Raw genomic sequence first — 17,746 nt, 5'->3', positions numbered from 1 at the left:
ATCCTTCCCTGGCATTCCACAAGGTCTCCCAACTCAGCCTCCTCTTGGTCACAGTGGCATACCATGTCGGTGGAGGACAGTCGTAAGGGACCCAGTGGCAGAGGTCTATTACCATTGGCATCCACCCTAGTACTTTCAATCCCGTACCCCATCATCAGTGCCATATGCTCCACCCCATTCACTGGAGCAGCCACCAGCAAATATGGAACCTAGGGAACAAGAGGAATGTGGCAGGGCCGAGGGTTCTGGGTCTCAGGCACTTCACTGGGAAATGAACGTGATGCAGTGTGGCAGATGATGACCCCGTGACCAAAGTCAGGTTAAAGCCATGGTTGTCATACACACTTGCCCTAATGTCAGAATGAATTGAGCCCTCCACCCTCAGCTTCAGTGAGGCTACTGTGCCCATGTGACTCTTATCTATGTTATATCCTACCCCACCCTATCCTGCTCTACTCCCCACTCCCCATATCATACCACTTATTCACTACAATACTTAATTCTACCTTATGTTGATTCTAGTATTGGTTTTAAGTATAATTATCATAATTCATAACTAATATCACAATCTTTGTCACTATTTGTTACATGCCTTTAATTATTAAGATACCATGAATAATATATGAACTCTGATGCTAAGAAATCCTGTCCCTTCTAGTTTCTACCACCTTCAGATTGGAGTTTGCATGAGCACAATAGCCTCAGCTCTAGAGGTAATGTTTTTCTCCCTCTGCAAAATCAACACAATTAGATTACTTCCTTAGTGATATTATTATGGTGTTATTTCAATATTTATTATAATAATAGATATTGCTATTTAAAAAAAGCTGGTATTTTCTCTTTCCATCTGTGAAATAGGATAATGTAAACACCACATTAATTCAAGCATTTATATAAAGTTTGTGACTATAATAAATGCCAATCCTGAGAACCCAGTGTGTTCTATTATACTCTGAAAAATGGGCCCATTTATAATGCAGTGTTGTCTATCGCTATGGTCTAAATGTCTGTGTCCCTTCAAAGTTCATATTAAAGCCTAATCCCCAGTGGGATAATATTAAGAGGTGGGGCCTTTGGCAGATAATTAGGTCATGAGGACTTTGCTCACATGAGTTGGATCAGTACCTTATAAAAGTCATCTAAGGGAGCTTGTTTGCCCTTTCCACTGTATGAGGACATAGCAAGATGGCACAATCTATGAAGCAGGGAGTGCTCACCAGACACTGAATGTTCTGGCATCTTAATCTTAGACCTCTCAGCCACCACAACTATAAGCAATAAATGTCTCTTATTTATAAATCCCTCAGTCTGAGTGTTTTTTTTTGAAACAGGGTCTGGCTCTGTTGCCCAGGCTGGAGTGCAGTGGTGCCATCATGGCTCACTGCGACCTCAAACTCCTGGGCTCAAATGATCCTCCTGCCTCAGCCTCCTGAGTAGCTAGGACTTCATGCAAGTGCCTCCGTGCCTGGCTAATTTTTGTTTGTTTGTTTGTTTGTAGAGATGGAGTCCCATTATGTTGCCCAGGCTGGTCTTAAACTTCTGACCTCAAGTGATCCTCTTGCCTTGGTTTGCCAAAGTGCTGGGAGTATAGGTGTGAGCCACCGTGCCCAGCTCCAGTTTGTTTTAATAGCAATATCCACTATTGTAGTAAATATTAAATTAACACCATAATAATATCACAGAAAATTATCACTAAATTACCCAAATGTTAGTGACTTAAAGTGACTATAAACACTTATTCTCTTGCATAGTCTCCGAGGACTGAAAATCTAAAAGCAGGTTAGTTGGGTGGTTCTGGCTCAGGAGCTCTCATGAGGTTGCAATCAGGATGTTGACATGGCAGAAATGCAGTCATCTGAAGGCTGACTGAAGCTAATTCGATCCTATTCCAAGCTTGCTCACATGACTATGAGCAGAAGGTGAAAGGCCTCAATTTCTCACCACAAGGAACCCACCACAAGAATACTTGAGTGTCTTCACCACATGGTGGCTGTATTGGTTACAGTGGTCACTTTTGTTTGTGAAAGGAGACTACATAGAAGTTTGAATATCAAGGAGGTAAGATTGATTGAGAACAATCTTGGAGGCTGGCTACCACATGGACATTGTGGTTACTTGCATTTGTTACTATTGTCATTGCAATTGATACCGCTATTAGGAATGATGACAGTCTTGTAAGCCAGAGGGGAATAGTCTGCACATTGTAAGGTCTATGTGAGGCTTAAATGATGTAGCACCTGGCCAGGTGCAGTGGCTCACACCTGTAATCCCAGCACTTTGGGAGGCCGAGGCAGGCAGATCACCTGAGGTCAGGAGTTCGAGACCAGCCTGACCAACATGGAGAAACCCCATCTCTACTAAAAATACAACATTAGCCGGGCGTGGTGGTGCACGCCTGTAATCCCAGCTACTCGGGAGGCTGAGGCAGGAGAATCGCTTGAACCCAGGAGGCAGAGGTTGTGGTGAGCCAAGATCGCACCATTGCACTCCAGCCTGGGTAACAAGAGCAAAACTCTGTCTCAAAAAAAAAAAAAAAAAAAATGTGGTACCCACAACAGTGCTAATTGTGATGATGATGATAATAATGATGATGATGACAACTACAGCAAATTTTAGGGACGTGTTTAATGTATACTAGGCCCCTGTTCTAGACTCGTTAAATGTATAAACTCATTCAATTTACATAATGCTTGAGAGAGCTACAATTATTATATTCACCTTTTCCACATGAATAATCTGAGTCACAGAGGAATGAAGGACCTTGCCCAAGATCACAGAGCTAGTCAACAGCACAGAGAGATTCAAACCCAGGACAGATAACTACAGAGTCCATTATACTAACCCCCATGCAATGGTGCACCTCAAAAGACATCACTAGTATGATCATTCACAGTCTCTGTTATAGTGTTGTATATAATTATGCTGTAGTTATAGCAGAGTATAATAGTTATAGCTAGCTATAATGCTTTTCCTGAGAAGGCTGGTTAATCCTACACCTTCACTCCCAGTGCATAAAAATGCATACATAGCTGGGTGCAGTGGCTCACGCCTGTAATCCCAGCACTTTGGGAGGCCAAGGCAGGTGGATCACCTGAGGTCAGGAGTTCGAGACCAGCCTGACTAACATGGTGAAACCCTGTCTCTACTAAAAATACAAAAATTAGGCAGGCGCCTGTGATCCCAGCTGAGGCAGAAGACTCGCTTGAACCCGGGAGGCAGAGGTTGCAGTGAGCCGAGATCGCGCCCAGCCGATTTGGAGGGTTTTTTGAAAAGCATATTCCTGCTATCAATCTCGGGTAGCCTGTGTTCTATGTGTATCTGCACCAGTTTATACCTTGCCTTTTCATTCTCTTTACTATCACTTGATGAACAAAAATTATTATTTTAATATAGTCAGTTTTATCAACCTTTTATATATAATACTTTTTTGGTGTTCTGTTTAAGAGATCTTTCCATTGCCACAAAGTCTAAAACACATTTACTAATATTTTTACTAAAAGTCTTAAAGCTATGTTTTTAACATTTGAATCATTAATACACATAGGATTGGTTTTTGCATATGCTACCAATTCAATTTCTTTTATTGTTTTTGGCCTATCCAAATTTTCTTCCTTACATGGCAGTTTTCATCTGTGTTTTCCTAGGAAACTTCCTATTTTATTACATTTTCAAATGGATTTCTCGAAATATCCTTAGAATTCTCCTGAGTTTTAAATCTTTCTCTCAGTAGTAATGTTCCTTTTTTTTCTCATGTTGTTTTCTTTCTCTATTTTTTTCAAAATAGACTTTTTTAATTTTAATTTTATTTTTTTGAGACAGAGTCTTGCACTGTTGCCCAGGCTGGAGTGCGGTGGCGCGATCTCAACTCACTGCAACCTCTGCCTCCTGGGTTCAAGTGATTCTCCTGCCTCAGACTCCCGAGTAGCTGGAACTACAGGTGTGCACCACACACCCAGCTAATTTTTGTATTTTTAATAGAGACAGAGTTTCGCAATGTTGGCCAGGATGGTCTCGATCTCTTGACCTCGTGATCCGCCTGCCTTGGCCTCCCCAAGTGCTGGGATTAGAGGCGTGAGCCACCGGCACCCAGCCTTTAATTTTTATTTTAAGTTCTGGGGTACATGTGCAGGACGTGCAGGTTTGTTACATAGGTAAACGTGTGCCGTGGTGGTTTGCTGCACCTGTCAACCCATCACCTAGGTGTTAAGCCCAGTATGCATTAGCTATTTTTCCTAATGCTCTCCCTCCCCCCACCCCACCCCCAACAGGCCCCAGTGTATGTCGCACCGGGAAACCAAACAAATTGTGTGACTCGCTTTATTGTAGCGGTCTAGAACCAAACCCTAAATATCGCTGAGGTATGCCTGTGTTTGTATAATACTATTGTTATGGAAATAAAAGGGTCTGAATCCAGACTCCAAGAGAGGGTTCTTGATCTCATGCAGGAAAGAATTCCAGGTGGGTTGTAGAGTGCAGTGAGAAGAGATAGTTTATTGAAAGCTACTCTACAACAGAGTAGGGTGTCCTCAGAAAGCAGGTGGAGGAACATCTGTTAAGCTTTTCTTATATAGGGGTCTTGTCTATGTAAAGACTAAAGTAAGCTGTGCCTATGCGTGGGTGGCCTGACATTATGACAAAATTTATTATTCTATTGATTTAAAGAAAACTATCCCTGACATTTTAGTAAGTACATCAAAGTATAACTATAATGATCTTGAAAGCATTTATTGTTATGGGTATTGGACATCTGGACTTTCTGTTGTTCTAGGAGTTTGTCTTTGCAGGCATTACAGGGCTGCTTCCTTAGCTGTAAACACATTAGGACCATGAGTTGTGACTTGCAATGAATGTGCCTTGCTAGTGTCAAGATGGAGCTGAACTTAAAATGGTGTCACTCTGGGTCTCCTAGGTTTCTTCTTCCCTAACACTATGACCACACCTGCTGTCTTCTTGATGTTTCCTTGTAAATGTTTTTAATTCCTTTCTTTTTAAATTAGAAATTTACTATGAAAATTTCACACAAATACTATGGAAGAGAACATTATAATGAATTCTGTCTACTTATCACTCTGCTTTAACATTTATCAACATTTTCTTTTGCAATACCATATACCCCTTCTCAGTGGAGTTTTTTTTTTCTCAGTGGAGTTTTTAAAGCTAATATTATTCCACCCATAAATATTTCCACACGAATCCCTAAAAGTTAAGTCATCTTCTTTTTAACAGAGCTGCATTACTGACAAAATCAACAGTAATTCTTAGCCCCTTGGTAGAAATGTGTATTTACTAACGGACTTCCACAGATGTTTCCTTAGACCGTCCTTTCGGAGAAGAAAGAAAACCTGAGATCAGCAGAGTCTAATTCTCTAAACATATTTTTAAGCCGAGTCCCAGAGACAGACATAACTGGCCTGAAGGCATCCAGCATGCCCACATCAGAGTGTAGGTTCAATTCCCTGAAAACAAGTTTCCCACCTGCTGGAACTGAACACATTGGGTAGATAATTTCCCACCACTGTTCAGGTAGAACTTCCTGTCAGAAGCTGAGCTGTGAATCATGTTTAGGAGTTCACCAAGTGAAAGGAATTGTATCTTTACAACTCCTCATCCACACCCTCCAAAAAGGGGAGTAAGGAGGTGTTAAGCGGTTTCAGAATTTCCACAGAGGAGAAGCTAAGGGTCAGAGACTGCACTTAAAGCTTCATTGACATGGTAAGGCGATTGTTATTAATTATATTTTAACTTCAAGGTAAATAAAAACAGTCTTCTTTAGGTGCTTTTAGTCACACGTTGGCCCTACTAAAGACTATTAGTGTTGTTATTATTGCTGCCTACTATAGTTGCACTTGAGGTATTTAGTGTGGAGGGTAATGGGTGATTCAAATCTCTATTCACCTTCCCACCCGACCCAGCCCTTCAGAAGGGGACGCCCGGACTTCTCCTCCCTCCTCTGGTGGTATCTCCCAGGAGAGGATTGTATTAATACTATTGGACTTCTACCCTATTTCCCAAGGTGGTTTCTCCCATTAAAAGTTGTACCACTCTTCCTGCAGCCTACTACTCATTCAGATGTCTCTCAGACTTTCAGGGTGGTTTCACTCAAGAGATGACTCCCCTAGTGACCTTTCCACCTTTTCCCTGAATGGCGTCTGTAAAAAATGGACTGTACTATCCTGATTCCTCCTATCATCTGCCTGTGGTTTCTCCCAGGATCCCCTTCACTTGGTGATTTTTCCCTGGCTCCTCTATTCCCTGGTAATTATTATCCTCAGTGTCCTGTATTCAGAAAGGTAACTTAGCTTTTCTAAATATAACATACAGCACCAGACCCACATTTCCAGTAACTTTCTCCTCCGAAATAGAAGCCTAGTCAGACAAGGGTCACACTCCAGCATCCTATGTAACTATACCTGCCTCGCTCTAGGAAACCCTGCCAGCGGCCAATTCCTCTGCCCTACGGAATGGATATGCTTTCAAAATGGCGGCCCACGCGAATAAACACCATAAGGGCGCGGCCATGTTCTCTGCCGGACAGCGCCACATTACGGAACCTGTGCGCTGTGTCTGCGCCCTGTTGACTGTTCGAGGAAACTGGCTTCCAAGTTTATTCAGAGCATGCGCCATATCAACAGCCTACAAAGGGGAGGTGCTAGAAGTCGGACCGGAAGTGGAAGTGGTCTTCCAAGGCTTTTTTGTCGCTGGTGTCAGGAGTATTTTCATATTCCAATACCGATAAATCTTTGAGGTGATTTTGGTTGATCACGATTGGGGTTTCTGTGGAGCCAGTAATAGGGGGTGTCGAGGTTGCCTGTGGAGTTAGTGATTGCGGTTTCAGGCTTCGGTGATGGGGTTCTGTGGCGTCCGTTGTTGATTGTGACGGATTTCTCAGGTCATTGATGGAGCTCTTTGGGATGAGTGATTGAGGTTTGGGGGTCAGTGATGGGAGTCTGTGGTCAGTGACAGAGCCTGTAGGGTCAGTTATGGTGATCGGTGAGGACTGTAATCAGCTTGCTTTCTAACCTGAGTTGAAAGTTCAGCTTTTTAATTTTCAGTCTTCTTTAATATAAAAATTCTCAAGTTTTGGTGAATCTTTGTATTAAAAATTGTTCAAATCTAAGTGGTTTTTTTCTTTGATCCGTGAGTTATTTAGAAGTTCCTTTTTTAAGTAATGTCTGTTTAATGGTCAAATTGAAAAATTGCTTTATGACCTAGTTCGTGGTCAGTTTTCATGAATGTCACATCTATTACATAGAAACAGTGTACTATGTTCTCTAATTGTATTGTTATAGATATTAATTAAGCATATATTCAAAAAATATATCTGTCTCCTCACAGATTATTTTGTCTGCTTAATTACAGAGGAAGGTAAAGTACTCACTCTGGAAAGGTTATTTGTCCATTTGTCCTTCCTTCTTTTTCTGCTTTATATATGTGAAATTATTAGGAATAACTATGTGCACTTCTTTTTTTTTTGAGATGGAGTCTCGCTCTGTCACCCAAGTTGGAGTGCAGTGGCGCGATCTCAGCTCACTGCAACCTCTGCCTAGTGGGTTCAACGGATTCTCCTGCCTCAGCCTCCAGAGTAGCTGGGATTACAGGCACCCGCCACCACGCCCAGCTAATTTTTTGTATTTTTTAGTAGAGACGGGGATTCACCATGTTGGCCAGGCTGGTCTCAAACTCCTGACCTCAGGTGATCCACCTGCCTCCGCCTCCCAGAGTGCTGAGATTACAGGCGTGAGCCACTGCGCCCGGCATATGTGCATTTTTAATACTTTATAGATATGACTAAGTAGCTCAAAATATAACAATTCAAGCTTATACCAACAATTTATAAAATAACTCATTTTCCCAAATGCTTTTCCAGCAGTGGATATTGTTGCATTTTAAAATTTTTAAAATTTTGAGGGAAAATTATATCTAATTGCTCCAATGCATTTTCCAGTTACTAAAGTTGGCATCTTATTTGGTTAATTGCCATTTGTTTCCTTTTCTGTGAATTTTCATATCTTTTGTCCTACTTTTTTTTGTGGTATATTTTAACATAAAGTTAGGAAATATCATCTAATCAAAAGTATCTGATTTTTCTGTTACAGAGTCTGTGTTTCCTCTCACGTGTAATAAGATCCCTCCCAGCCCACCACAGTGTTATACACATATATACTTCTAAAATTTATTTTAATAGTCTTTGTGATTTAACAAATACACATAATTAAGTGATCAGTCCTGCTGGCATTTGCCTACTGAATAGTGTGTGATGGAGATCTAGTTTGTTTTTTTCCAGGTGGCCAGCCAGTTATATCACTGCATTATATCACTGCCATTTATGCAATGAATGTCTTATGCACACTCATTTGAATACCACTTTTATCACATATATAGATCAATATTGTCTGGTATATTTATTGTTTTACTTGTTTTTATTACATTGTTTTTATATTGTTTTAATATCTGATAATGCATGGTAATCGCTGATATGTATTGTATGATTTTTGTGTGCCTGGGAGGTGTTGAGTACTTTACAAGTATTATCTCATTTAATTTTTGTAACTTTGAGATAAGCATTTTCATCCTCATTTCTGAAATTAAAAGTGAAGAAATGGCCGGGCGCAGTGGCTCACGCCTGTAATCCCAGCACTTTGGGAGGCAGAGGCGAGCGGATCAGGAGGTCAGGAGATCCAGACCATCCTGGCCAACATGGTGAAACCTCGTCTTTACCAAAAATTAGCTGGACATGGTGGCGCATGCCTGTAATCCCAGCTACTTGGGAGGCTGAGGCAGGAGAATTGCTTGAACCTGGGAGGCAGAGCTTGCAGTGAGCCGAGATCGCACCACTGCACTCCAGCCTGGCGACAGAGCGAGACTCCGTCTCAAAAGAAAGTGAAGAAACTTCTGTTCTCATAGGTGAAAAGTGTCACAGCTGCAGTTCGAATCTGCAGTAACATTACTCCATCTCTCATGACTTTTCCCATATTTCACCGTAACTAATACCTATCACAGATTTTGTTAAATTTTATGTTCTCCTCAGCGCTGGTTCTCAAAGTGTGGTCCCTGTACTGACAGCATCAGCGTTTCCTGGGCACCAGTTAGAAACGAAACTTTTTGGGTTCTACTTTAGACCTACTGAATCAGAAACTGTGGAGTAGGCTGAGAATTTTTAACTGTGTTTCATTTAACACGTCCTCCAGGTAACTTGAATGCATACCCATTTGAGAACCACTGCTTTGGTTTCTAGCTCAGGGACCTGCACCTTGATATATCCAGGAAGTGCTTATGTGTTGAATGTGAAATGACTGACTATGGGAACATTGTCTTTCCAGGTTTCTGGGTGTCTCTGGGGAGCCCCTGGGCCAGATTTTCCTCCAGACTCCAGCCCATCTCTTCAGAGCAGCTCTGCTTGAGTTCACAGATGACTGCCAAGCTTCAGACACCCTAGAGAAAAAGGGTTGAGACCCAGTGTGGCCATGCCAGCTAATTGGACCTCACCTCAGAAATCCTCAGCCCTGGCTCCAGAGGATCATGGCAGCTCCTATGAGGTGAGAAGGAGGAGTCCCAGGGGGGTGGGAATTCAATCCAGGACTAGATATCTCTGGTCTGTCACTAGAACCTCATGACTGAGGGAGGGAGCTGGGCCACAGGAAGCAGCTGGACTCTAGACCTGCTGCTCCTGAAACAAATCTTGATCTTCCTGTTGAGAATGAGCAACACGTGGGTAATGTCTTCGTCTCTGGAGGCCATCTGTGCGACAGTGGAGAGGTGGACTATTAAGAAAAACCGTTGTTTATTTTGTCATCACACTACATTGATCTTTGGGCTGTGGATAGATTTTCCTGGTTAGAAGTCACTTTTCTGTGGGATTTTCAAAGTATTGCTCTGTTTCTTCCTAAACTGCCTCCTCAAACGCAAATATTTTCTTTCTTTTTTTTTTTTTTGCATTTCTGTTTTTCGGATATTGGTTCTCCATTTTTTTTCCCTCTACTGTTTTCTATTTCTTTGCTGCTCTCTTTTTCGGGAAGCTTTGTCACATTTGCCTTCCAGCCCTTCTTTTGAGTTTCTCGTTACCACTATCAACATTTTAATTCAACGTTTTAATTTTTAATAACTGTAATTTATTTTCTAAATATTCTTTTTGATTAGCATCTTGTTCTTATTTCATGGGTATAATTTTATTTCTTATACCTCTGGAGATATTGTGATAGTGTATTAGGAAAGTTTAGTTTTCTGAATAGGGAATATATACACTTAGTTCAAAAATAATATTGGTAAAATGGGAATAATAGTAAAAAATAAAAATTAAAAACAATTAGAAATATATTTAATGGCAACACACCCTGAAAAGTGTTATAGGAAACAAATTCAGGGGAAACATGGATCTGTGGTTCACCCACCTCCGTTCCCCACCTACCCCCATGTTTCTCAACATACAGGACCAATTTTATCTTTTGCTTTGATTGCTTAGTTCTATAAACAAGTAAAAACAACTACACATTTTTTTCTTTCTATTTCACAAAATGTGCCATAGTAGACTAAATTTTCACACATTGCTTTTTAAATATTTGTTTAGTAAAATACAGCTCATATTATGAACTATGTAGCAGTAGGCATTCTTCTCATGTCTTTCCTTTCTGTTGCGTGTATAAGTTGTAGTAGAATTTCTTTTCATGGTTTTAGTCACAGGTAATAAGAATCTTCTAGCTCAATTTCACTGAACCTGTACTTCTGTTCCTATTGGGAAATTTTATGATTGGATATCTTAATCATTTTTACCTAGAAGATACGAAGGGTAGATTGAAGCAAAAGCTATAATTGGTAAAGGTATAATTGGCAGTCACTTTCCTTATGCAGAGTAAGGAGACTTTTATGGTTTGAAGAAGATTCTGATTTTTGTCTGTGCTCAAGTATAATGACAGAGTGGTCTTGGTTTTGTCTTCCACCATGGTGGTCAGAGATTGGTCTTGTTTGCTGTTGGTGTTCCAAGAGAATATTTTTGTGTAGCGCCATGGAGAACACCATGAGTTAGCTGGCCCCTGCCAGGCTAGCTTCTAGCAAAACTGAGGTTTAACCGATAGTACCAGGCTAACTCTCAGTGGTCAGGGGCTGCTTTTATCCTCATTTAAAAATAAAGCAATGAACCAAAAGAAAGCTAGGGATGCAATTTAGGAACAGGTCAAAAGGAATTTAAGGTGAAAATCACTTAAAGGGATGAAGAGGATGGTTCATACTTATAAAAGGAAGAATATACAAATAATTATAAAAGTTATCAACATTTGTTTAACTAATAATGTATCTTTGAACTATATTAAGTAAAAACAGAAATCATTAAATATACCATTGGCCATTTTAGTACACTACTCTCAAGGCAGACAAAGAATAGAAACCTTTGTCATCATACTGATTCTGTTTTCTAATAGCATTAAATTAGAAATGAAAAGTAAGGTCTGGGGCGGTGGCTCACGCCTGTAACCCCAGCACTTTGGGAAGCCAAGGCGGGTGGATCACGAGGTCAGGAGTTCGAGACCAGCCTGGCTAACATGGTGAAACTCATCTCTACTAAAGATACAAAAAATTAGCCGGGCATGGTGCCACGCACCAGTAATCCCAGCTACTTGGGAGGCTGTGGCTGAGAATCGCTTGAACCTGGGAGGCGGAGGTTGTAGTGAGCCGAGATCGTGCCATTGTACTCCAGGCTGGGCAACAGGGCGAGACTCCATCTCAAAAAAAAAAAAAAGTAAAAGGCTCTTACACAACAATGTGAATGTACTTCATGCCACTAAACAGGTCACTTAAAAATATTAAAATGGCAACTTTTATGTTATGTGTATTTTTACCACAATTAAAAAGCATTTGGGGCCAGGCCCAGTGCCTGTAATCCTACCACTTTGGTAGGCTGATGTGGGCAAATCACGAGGTCAGGAGTTCGAGACCAGCCTGGCCAACATGATGAAACTCCATCTCTAAAAAAAATACAAAAAATTAGCTGGGTATGCGGCGGGCACCTGTAATCCCAGCTACTCGGGAGGCTGAGGCAGGAGAATTGCTTGAACCTGGGAGGCAGAGTTTGCAGTGAGCCAAGATTGTGCCACTGCACTCCAGCCCAGGCGACAGAGTGAGACTCCATGTCAAAAAAAAAAAAAAAAAAAACATTTGGATAAAGTAGTGCATTTTAAACTTTGTGTGGTAGGCTGGGTGTAGTGGCTCATGCTTGTAATCCCAGCACTTTGGGAGGCTGAAGTGGGTGGATTGCTTGAGCTTAGGAGTTCGAGACCAGCCTGGGCAGCATGGTGAAACCCCATCTCTACAAAAAATACAAAAATTAGCCAGGTGTGGTGGTGCAGGCCTGTAGTCCCAGCTACTTAGGAGGCTGAGGTGGGAGGATCACTTGAGCCTGGGAAGTAGAGGTTGCAGTGAGCTAAGATTGTGCCACTATACTCCAGTCTGTGTGACACAGTGAGACCCTGTCTCATAAATGAATAAAGTTTATGTGCTTAAGCTAACCTGTGGGTAGAGGGGAAAAGCTATAGATTTAATTGCTTCTTTTTGGAATCCTGGATGTTTAAAAAAAAAAAACGACCTAAGGTATGAGTTTAACAGAAACACAAGTTGCTTCTATGTGTTGACAATCAAAAAATGGAGTAAATATCTACATAATCAAAGACTGTGTGGCCGGGCACGGTGACTCACACCTGTAATCCCAGCACTTTGGGAGGCCAAGGTGGGTGGATCATGAGGTCAGGAGACCAAGACCATCCTGGCCAACATGGTGGAACTCTGTTTCTACTACAAAAATTAGCCGGGTGTGGTGCTGCGCGCCTGTAGTGCCAGTTACTCAGGAGGCTGAGGCAGGAGAATCGCTTGAACCCAGGAGGCAGAGGTTGTAGTGAGCCGAGATTGTGCCACTGCACTCCAGCCTGGGGGATAGAGCAAGAGCGAGACTCTGTCTCAAAAAAAAAAAAAAAAAAAAAAAGACTGGGCAGCATGGTGGCTCACACCTGTAATCCCAGCACTTTGGGAGGCTGAGGTGGGTGGTTCACTTGAGGCCAAGAGTTCGAGACCAGTCTAGCCAACATGGCGAAACCCCATCTCTACTAAAAATACAAAAATTGGCAGGGTGCCACAGTGCAGGTCTGTAATCCCAGGTACTTGGGAGGCTGAGGCAGGAGAATCACTTGAACCTGGGAGGCGGAGGTTGCAGTGAGCCGAGATCATACCACTGCATTCCAGCCTGGGTGACAGAACAAGACTGAAAAAAAGAAAAAAGAATGTAACAAAACAGGAGAAACAGTTACTTCCATACCTAAGATTCAAACAATCATGAATGAATATTATATAAAATCATGCCAAAAATATGAAAGTATAAATAAAAGGATAAAAGTTTACAAAAAATAGACATAATTGATAAGAATTTAAATGGTTCAGAGTCCTTGAAGAAATTAAAATGTTGATTCAGCATTTCCAACACAGTAAAAAATAATGGAAAGGTCATGCGTTTTTATAGTTGGTCATTATGCTGAAGTTTTGCATAAAGAATAATATTTAAAATTATTCTCAACCTTGCTTTTGGTTTTTGTTTTATTTTGTTTACAGTGTTAACCTTGATGCCTGAAAGAACTGGAAATTATGAAGATAGATTCAGAAGTCAAATATGTTAACTAACTGCATTGAAGAGTAGAAGAAAACAATAGCCTAGTAGGTTTTTACTGGGATTAGTGAAACAACTGCTATTTTCTCAGCAACCCACTCCAAAGCCAAAGTCAAAACTAAAATTATGAAATATCTCAAAAACAATAAAAATGGTATACATATATATCAGAAGCTCTGGTATATAGCAAAACTGTACTAAAAATAATTTAGAAAAATAATTTATCTCATGCAAATGAATAAAAAATTCTAAATGAAAAGGATGCATTTCTTTTTTTTTTTTTTTTTGAGACATAGTCTTGCTCTGTAGTCAGGCTAGAGTGTAGTGATGTGATCTTGGCTCTCTGCAACCTCCGCCTCCCGGGTTCAAGCAATTCTCCTGCCTCAGCCCAGCGAGTAGCTGGGACTACAGGCGTGCGCCACCACGCCCAGCTAATTATTTTGTATTTTTTTAGTAGACACGGGGTTTCACCATGTTGGCCAGGATGGTCTCGACTTTGACCTCGTGATCCACCCGCCTCAGCCTCCCAAAGTGTTGGGATTACAGGCATGAGCCATCGCACCCGGCTGAAAAGGATGAATTTCTAGAACATTAACTACCCCACCAAATCTTTAATTACCATTTACCACATTTTATTTCTAGGTTTTAAGATTTTCATTTTTTAACTTTACTTTTGGCCATGTGTGGTGGCTCACACTTGTAATTCCAGCACTTTGGGAGACTGAGGCGGGAGGATTGCTTGAGCCCATGAGTTTGAGACCAGCCTGCACAACATAGTGAGACCCTGTCTCTACAACAAAAACCAAAATTAACTGAGTGTGGTGGTGGGGCACCTGTGATCCCAGCTACTTGGGAGGCTGAGATTGGAGGACGGCTTGAGCCTGTCAAGGCTGCAGTGAGCCACGACATTGCCACTACATCCAGCCTAGGTGACAGTGAGACCCTGTCTTGAAAACAAAAGCAAAAAACTTTAATAAGATTAGGATTGCAGCATTGGAGAAATTTACTTTTCGAGAGATTATTACGGGTATTTCTTTGTTTTTTGTTTTGTTTTGGGATTGTTGTATAGGCACTTGAAAAGAAAAAAATTTGATAGCTTATCAATAAGATATATAGCTATGAGGTTTTTATAGTATTACTCATTTTTTTCTACTTTGTCTCAAGGAGCTGAGAGATATTATTAAAGTTTCCCACCACAAATGTATTTCTATCTATATTTTCCTATAGTTCTTTTTTTTTTTTTATTTGAGACAGAGTCTTGCTGTGTCGCCCAGGCTGGAGTGCAGTGGTGCAATCTCGGCTCACTGCAAGCTCCGCCTCCCGGGTTCACGCCATTCTCCTGCCTCAGCCTCCCGAGTAGCTGGGACTACAGGCGCCCGCCACCACGCCCTGCTAATTTTTTGTATTTTTGGTAGAGACGGGGTTTCACCGTGTTAGCCAGGATGGTCTCGATCTCCTGACCTCGTGATCCACCCGCCTCAGCCTCCCAAAGTGCTGGGATTGTAGGCATGAGCCACCGTTCCCAGCCTTTTTCCTATAGTTTTTGTTTATAAATTTTGATGTTATGTAGTTTGGTGCACTGATAGTAAATACGGCATCCGAAACTCATTTCACATTGTGTCCTTGTTTAATATTTTTTCTCCTGCCATTCTACCCTATCTAATATTAAGGTGGAGGTTCTTATTTCTTTTCTGTTGGCAATTCCAGATATGCCTTTGGTCATCTTTTTAATGTCATCCTTTGGAGTTCTTGTGCTTTTTTGTGTGTGTGTGTGGAAAGATGCATTTTATGTTATGCTTCTGATGTGGCTATTTTATAAATCTTTCACTATATACTCTATATTTGTGCTTTGTTTCTGTGTGTCTTCCATGTAATTTGGAATGTTTGGATTCTTTTTTGTTTTTTTTTTTGTGTGTGTGTGTGTGTCATCTTTATATTGTTAACTTCTTGAACTAAATATTCGAATCTACTCTTTAAGACAGTATTTATTAAATTTGTACTGTGAATAATGATAACAGTTCTACACTGCCACTTCAAGGATTCTTTTGTTCATTGGATGTTTTTATTAAACTCCTTATTTTCTTTTCTATATTTCTTTAAAAAAAATCTTTATTTCCATCTCATGTTGCTCACTTGTCTTAATCTGCTCTTTGCCACCTTTTGTGTTTTTGCGGGGTCTTCCCATTTTTTTCAGGGAGACATTTTTGTGTTGCTTTTTTTTTTTTTTTTTTACTTTTTTACTGAGTTCTGTTAATTTATTTTTCAGAAATTTATATCACTATATTCTTAATCTGTCTGTTTTTCCATAAGTAGTTAATTGTTTTAGTGAATTCCTTGAATTCATGGAGGATATGATTTCTTCTGTTGTGTGTCAATTTATTTCTAGTGTATTCCTCTTAATCTCCTCTCTTTTTTTTTTCATCCTTTTACTCATAGCATCTTTGTACATCAGGAGATGTTTATTGTCTTTGAATGAGGAGATTTCTTCCTGACAAACTGTTTGTATAAGATCATTTGGTGAGGTGTCAAAACTCCATTCCAGCCTAACATGACATTGTCTTGATTCCCCATTAAATTTTTTGATGACGTTAGTTTTGGGGGCTGGGGGTTCAGTGTGTGTAGGGCATGCATATGCAAGTGTGTGATGAAGAGAAAACTAGAGCCTGCGTATTCATTTCAGGTATATAGAGAACTTTTTTTTGGTTTAAGTTTATAGGTACAAGGGCAGGCTTGTTATATAGGTTAACTTGTGTCATGGGGGTTTATTGTATAGACTTTCATCACCCAGGTATTAAGCCTAGTACCCATTAGTTATTTTTTCTGATCCTTTCCCTCCTTTCACCCTCCACTTTCCAAAAGGCCCCAGTGTGTGTTGTTCCCCTCTTTGTGTCCATGTGTTCTCATCATTCAGCTCCCACTTATAAGTTAGAACGTGTGGTGTTTGGTTTCTGTTCCTGCATTAGTTTGCTAAGGATTATCACCTCCAGCTCCATCCATGTTCCTGCAAAAGACATGATCTCATTCTCTTTTATGGCTGCATAGTATTCCATGGTGTATATATAGACACCACATTTTCTTTATCCAGTTTATCACTGATGGGCATTTAGATTGATTCCATGTCTTTGCTATTGTGAATACTGCTGCAGAGAACATATGTGGGTATGTGTCTTTATAATACAATGATTTATATTCCTTTCGGTATATACCCAGTAACAGGATTGCTGGGTCAAATGGTATTTCTGTCTTTAGGTCTTTGAGGAATCGCCACACTGTCTTCCATAAGGCCTGAACTAATTTACACTCCCACCAACAGTGTATAAGCCTTCCTTTTAAGAAATGAAGATGTTGTAAGCCTCATAAACAGAATCAACACACATCACAAAGAAACAAATTGTAATCTCCGAACACAATTAAATGAATAAATTAAAAAAGTAGCTTTTAAGAATCATACTTTTAGGCCGGGCGTGGTGGCTCACGCCTGTAATCCCATCACTTTGGGAGGCCCAGATGGGCAGATGACCCGAGGTCAGGAGTTCAAGACCAGCCTTGCCAACATGGTGAAACCCCATCTCAACTAAAAATAGAAAAACTAGCCAGGCGTGTTGGCCGGCGCCTGTAGTCCCAGCTACTTGGGAAGCTGAGGCAGGAGAATCGCTTCAACCTGGGAGGCAGGGGTTGCAGTGAGCCGAGATTGCGCCACTGCACTGCAGCCTGGGTAACAGAGTGAAACTCCATCTCAAAAACAAAAAAAAGAATCATACTTTCAGATATTAATGATCACAAGTATCTTTAATACATTTCTGTCTCCAATTTCTTCCTGTGTGCTCGTGCACTCTCCTGAATTCAGAGACCTGCTCATACATGACTTTTTTTTTCTTAGAATAAAGTAAGCTAGAGAAAAAAATGTTATTAAGAAAATCAAAAGGAAGATATTTGTATTCAATATTCATTAAGTGAAAGTGGATCATCGTAAAGGTTTTTATCTTTGTCATCTTCACATCTGAGCGGACTGAGGAGTAGGAGGAAAAGGAGAGTTTGGTTTTGCTGGCTCAGGTGGCAGAGGCGGAAGAGGAGGAGAAGGTGGAAGGGGAGGCAGGAGAGGCATGC

At 40.8% G+C, this 17,746-nt stretch overlaps 1 protein-coding gene across 6 annotated transcripts in view; it reads left to right on the top strand.

Annotated features, from left to right (window-relative positions):
• Positions 1-6,647: 6,647 nt before the first annotated feature.
• ZNF585A (zinc finger protein 585A) overlaps positions 6,648-17,746 on the top strand; it is a 65,989-nt gene continuing 54,890 nt past the window's right edge. For 3 of the 6 annotated variants that reach the window (XR_008955037.2, XR_010110884.1, XM_034946702.2), the window contains exons 1-2: positions 6,648-6,745; positions 9,321-9,536. Coding sequence is in view for 3 of the 6 variants with exons in the window: in XM_034946702.2 (XP_034802593.1) it covers positions 9,465-9,536 (72 nt within the window). In the remaining 3 variants the exon portion in view is untranslated. Of the gene's footprint in view, positions 6,746-6,766; positions 6,890-6,917; positions 6,991-9,320; positions 9,537-13,584; positions 13,687-17,746 lie in introns of those variants that run through there. The other 3 variants (XM_057300540.2, XM_034946704.2, XM_057300539.2) reach the window with 3 other exon arrangements.

The sequence above is a fragment of the Pan paniscus genome, chromosome 20 (genome assembly GCF_029289425.2).
Source record: "Pan paniscus chromosome 20, NHGRI_mPanPan1-v2.0_pri, whole genome shotgun sequence".
NCBI classification, from domain to species: Eukaryota; Metazoa; Chordata; class Mammalia; order Primates; family Hominidae; genus Pan; species Pan paniscus.
The sequence above is the reverse complement of the archived record's forward strand: the minus strand, read 5'-3'. Positions and strand labels throughout refer to the sequence as shown.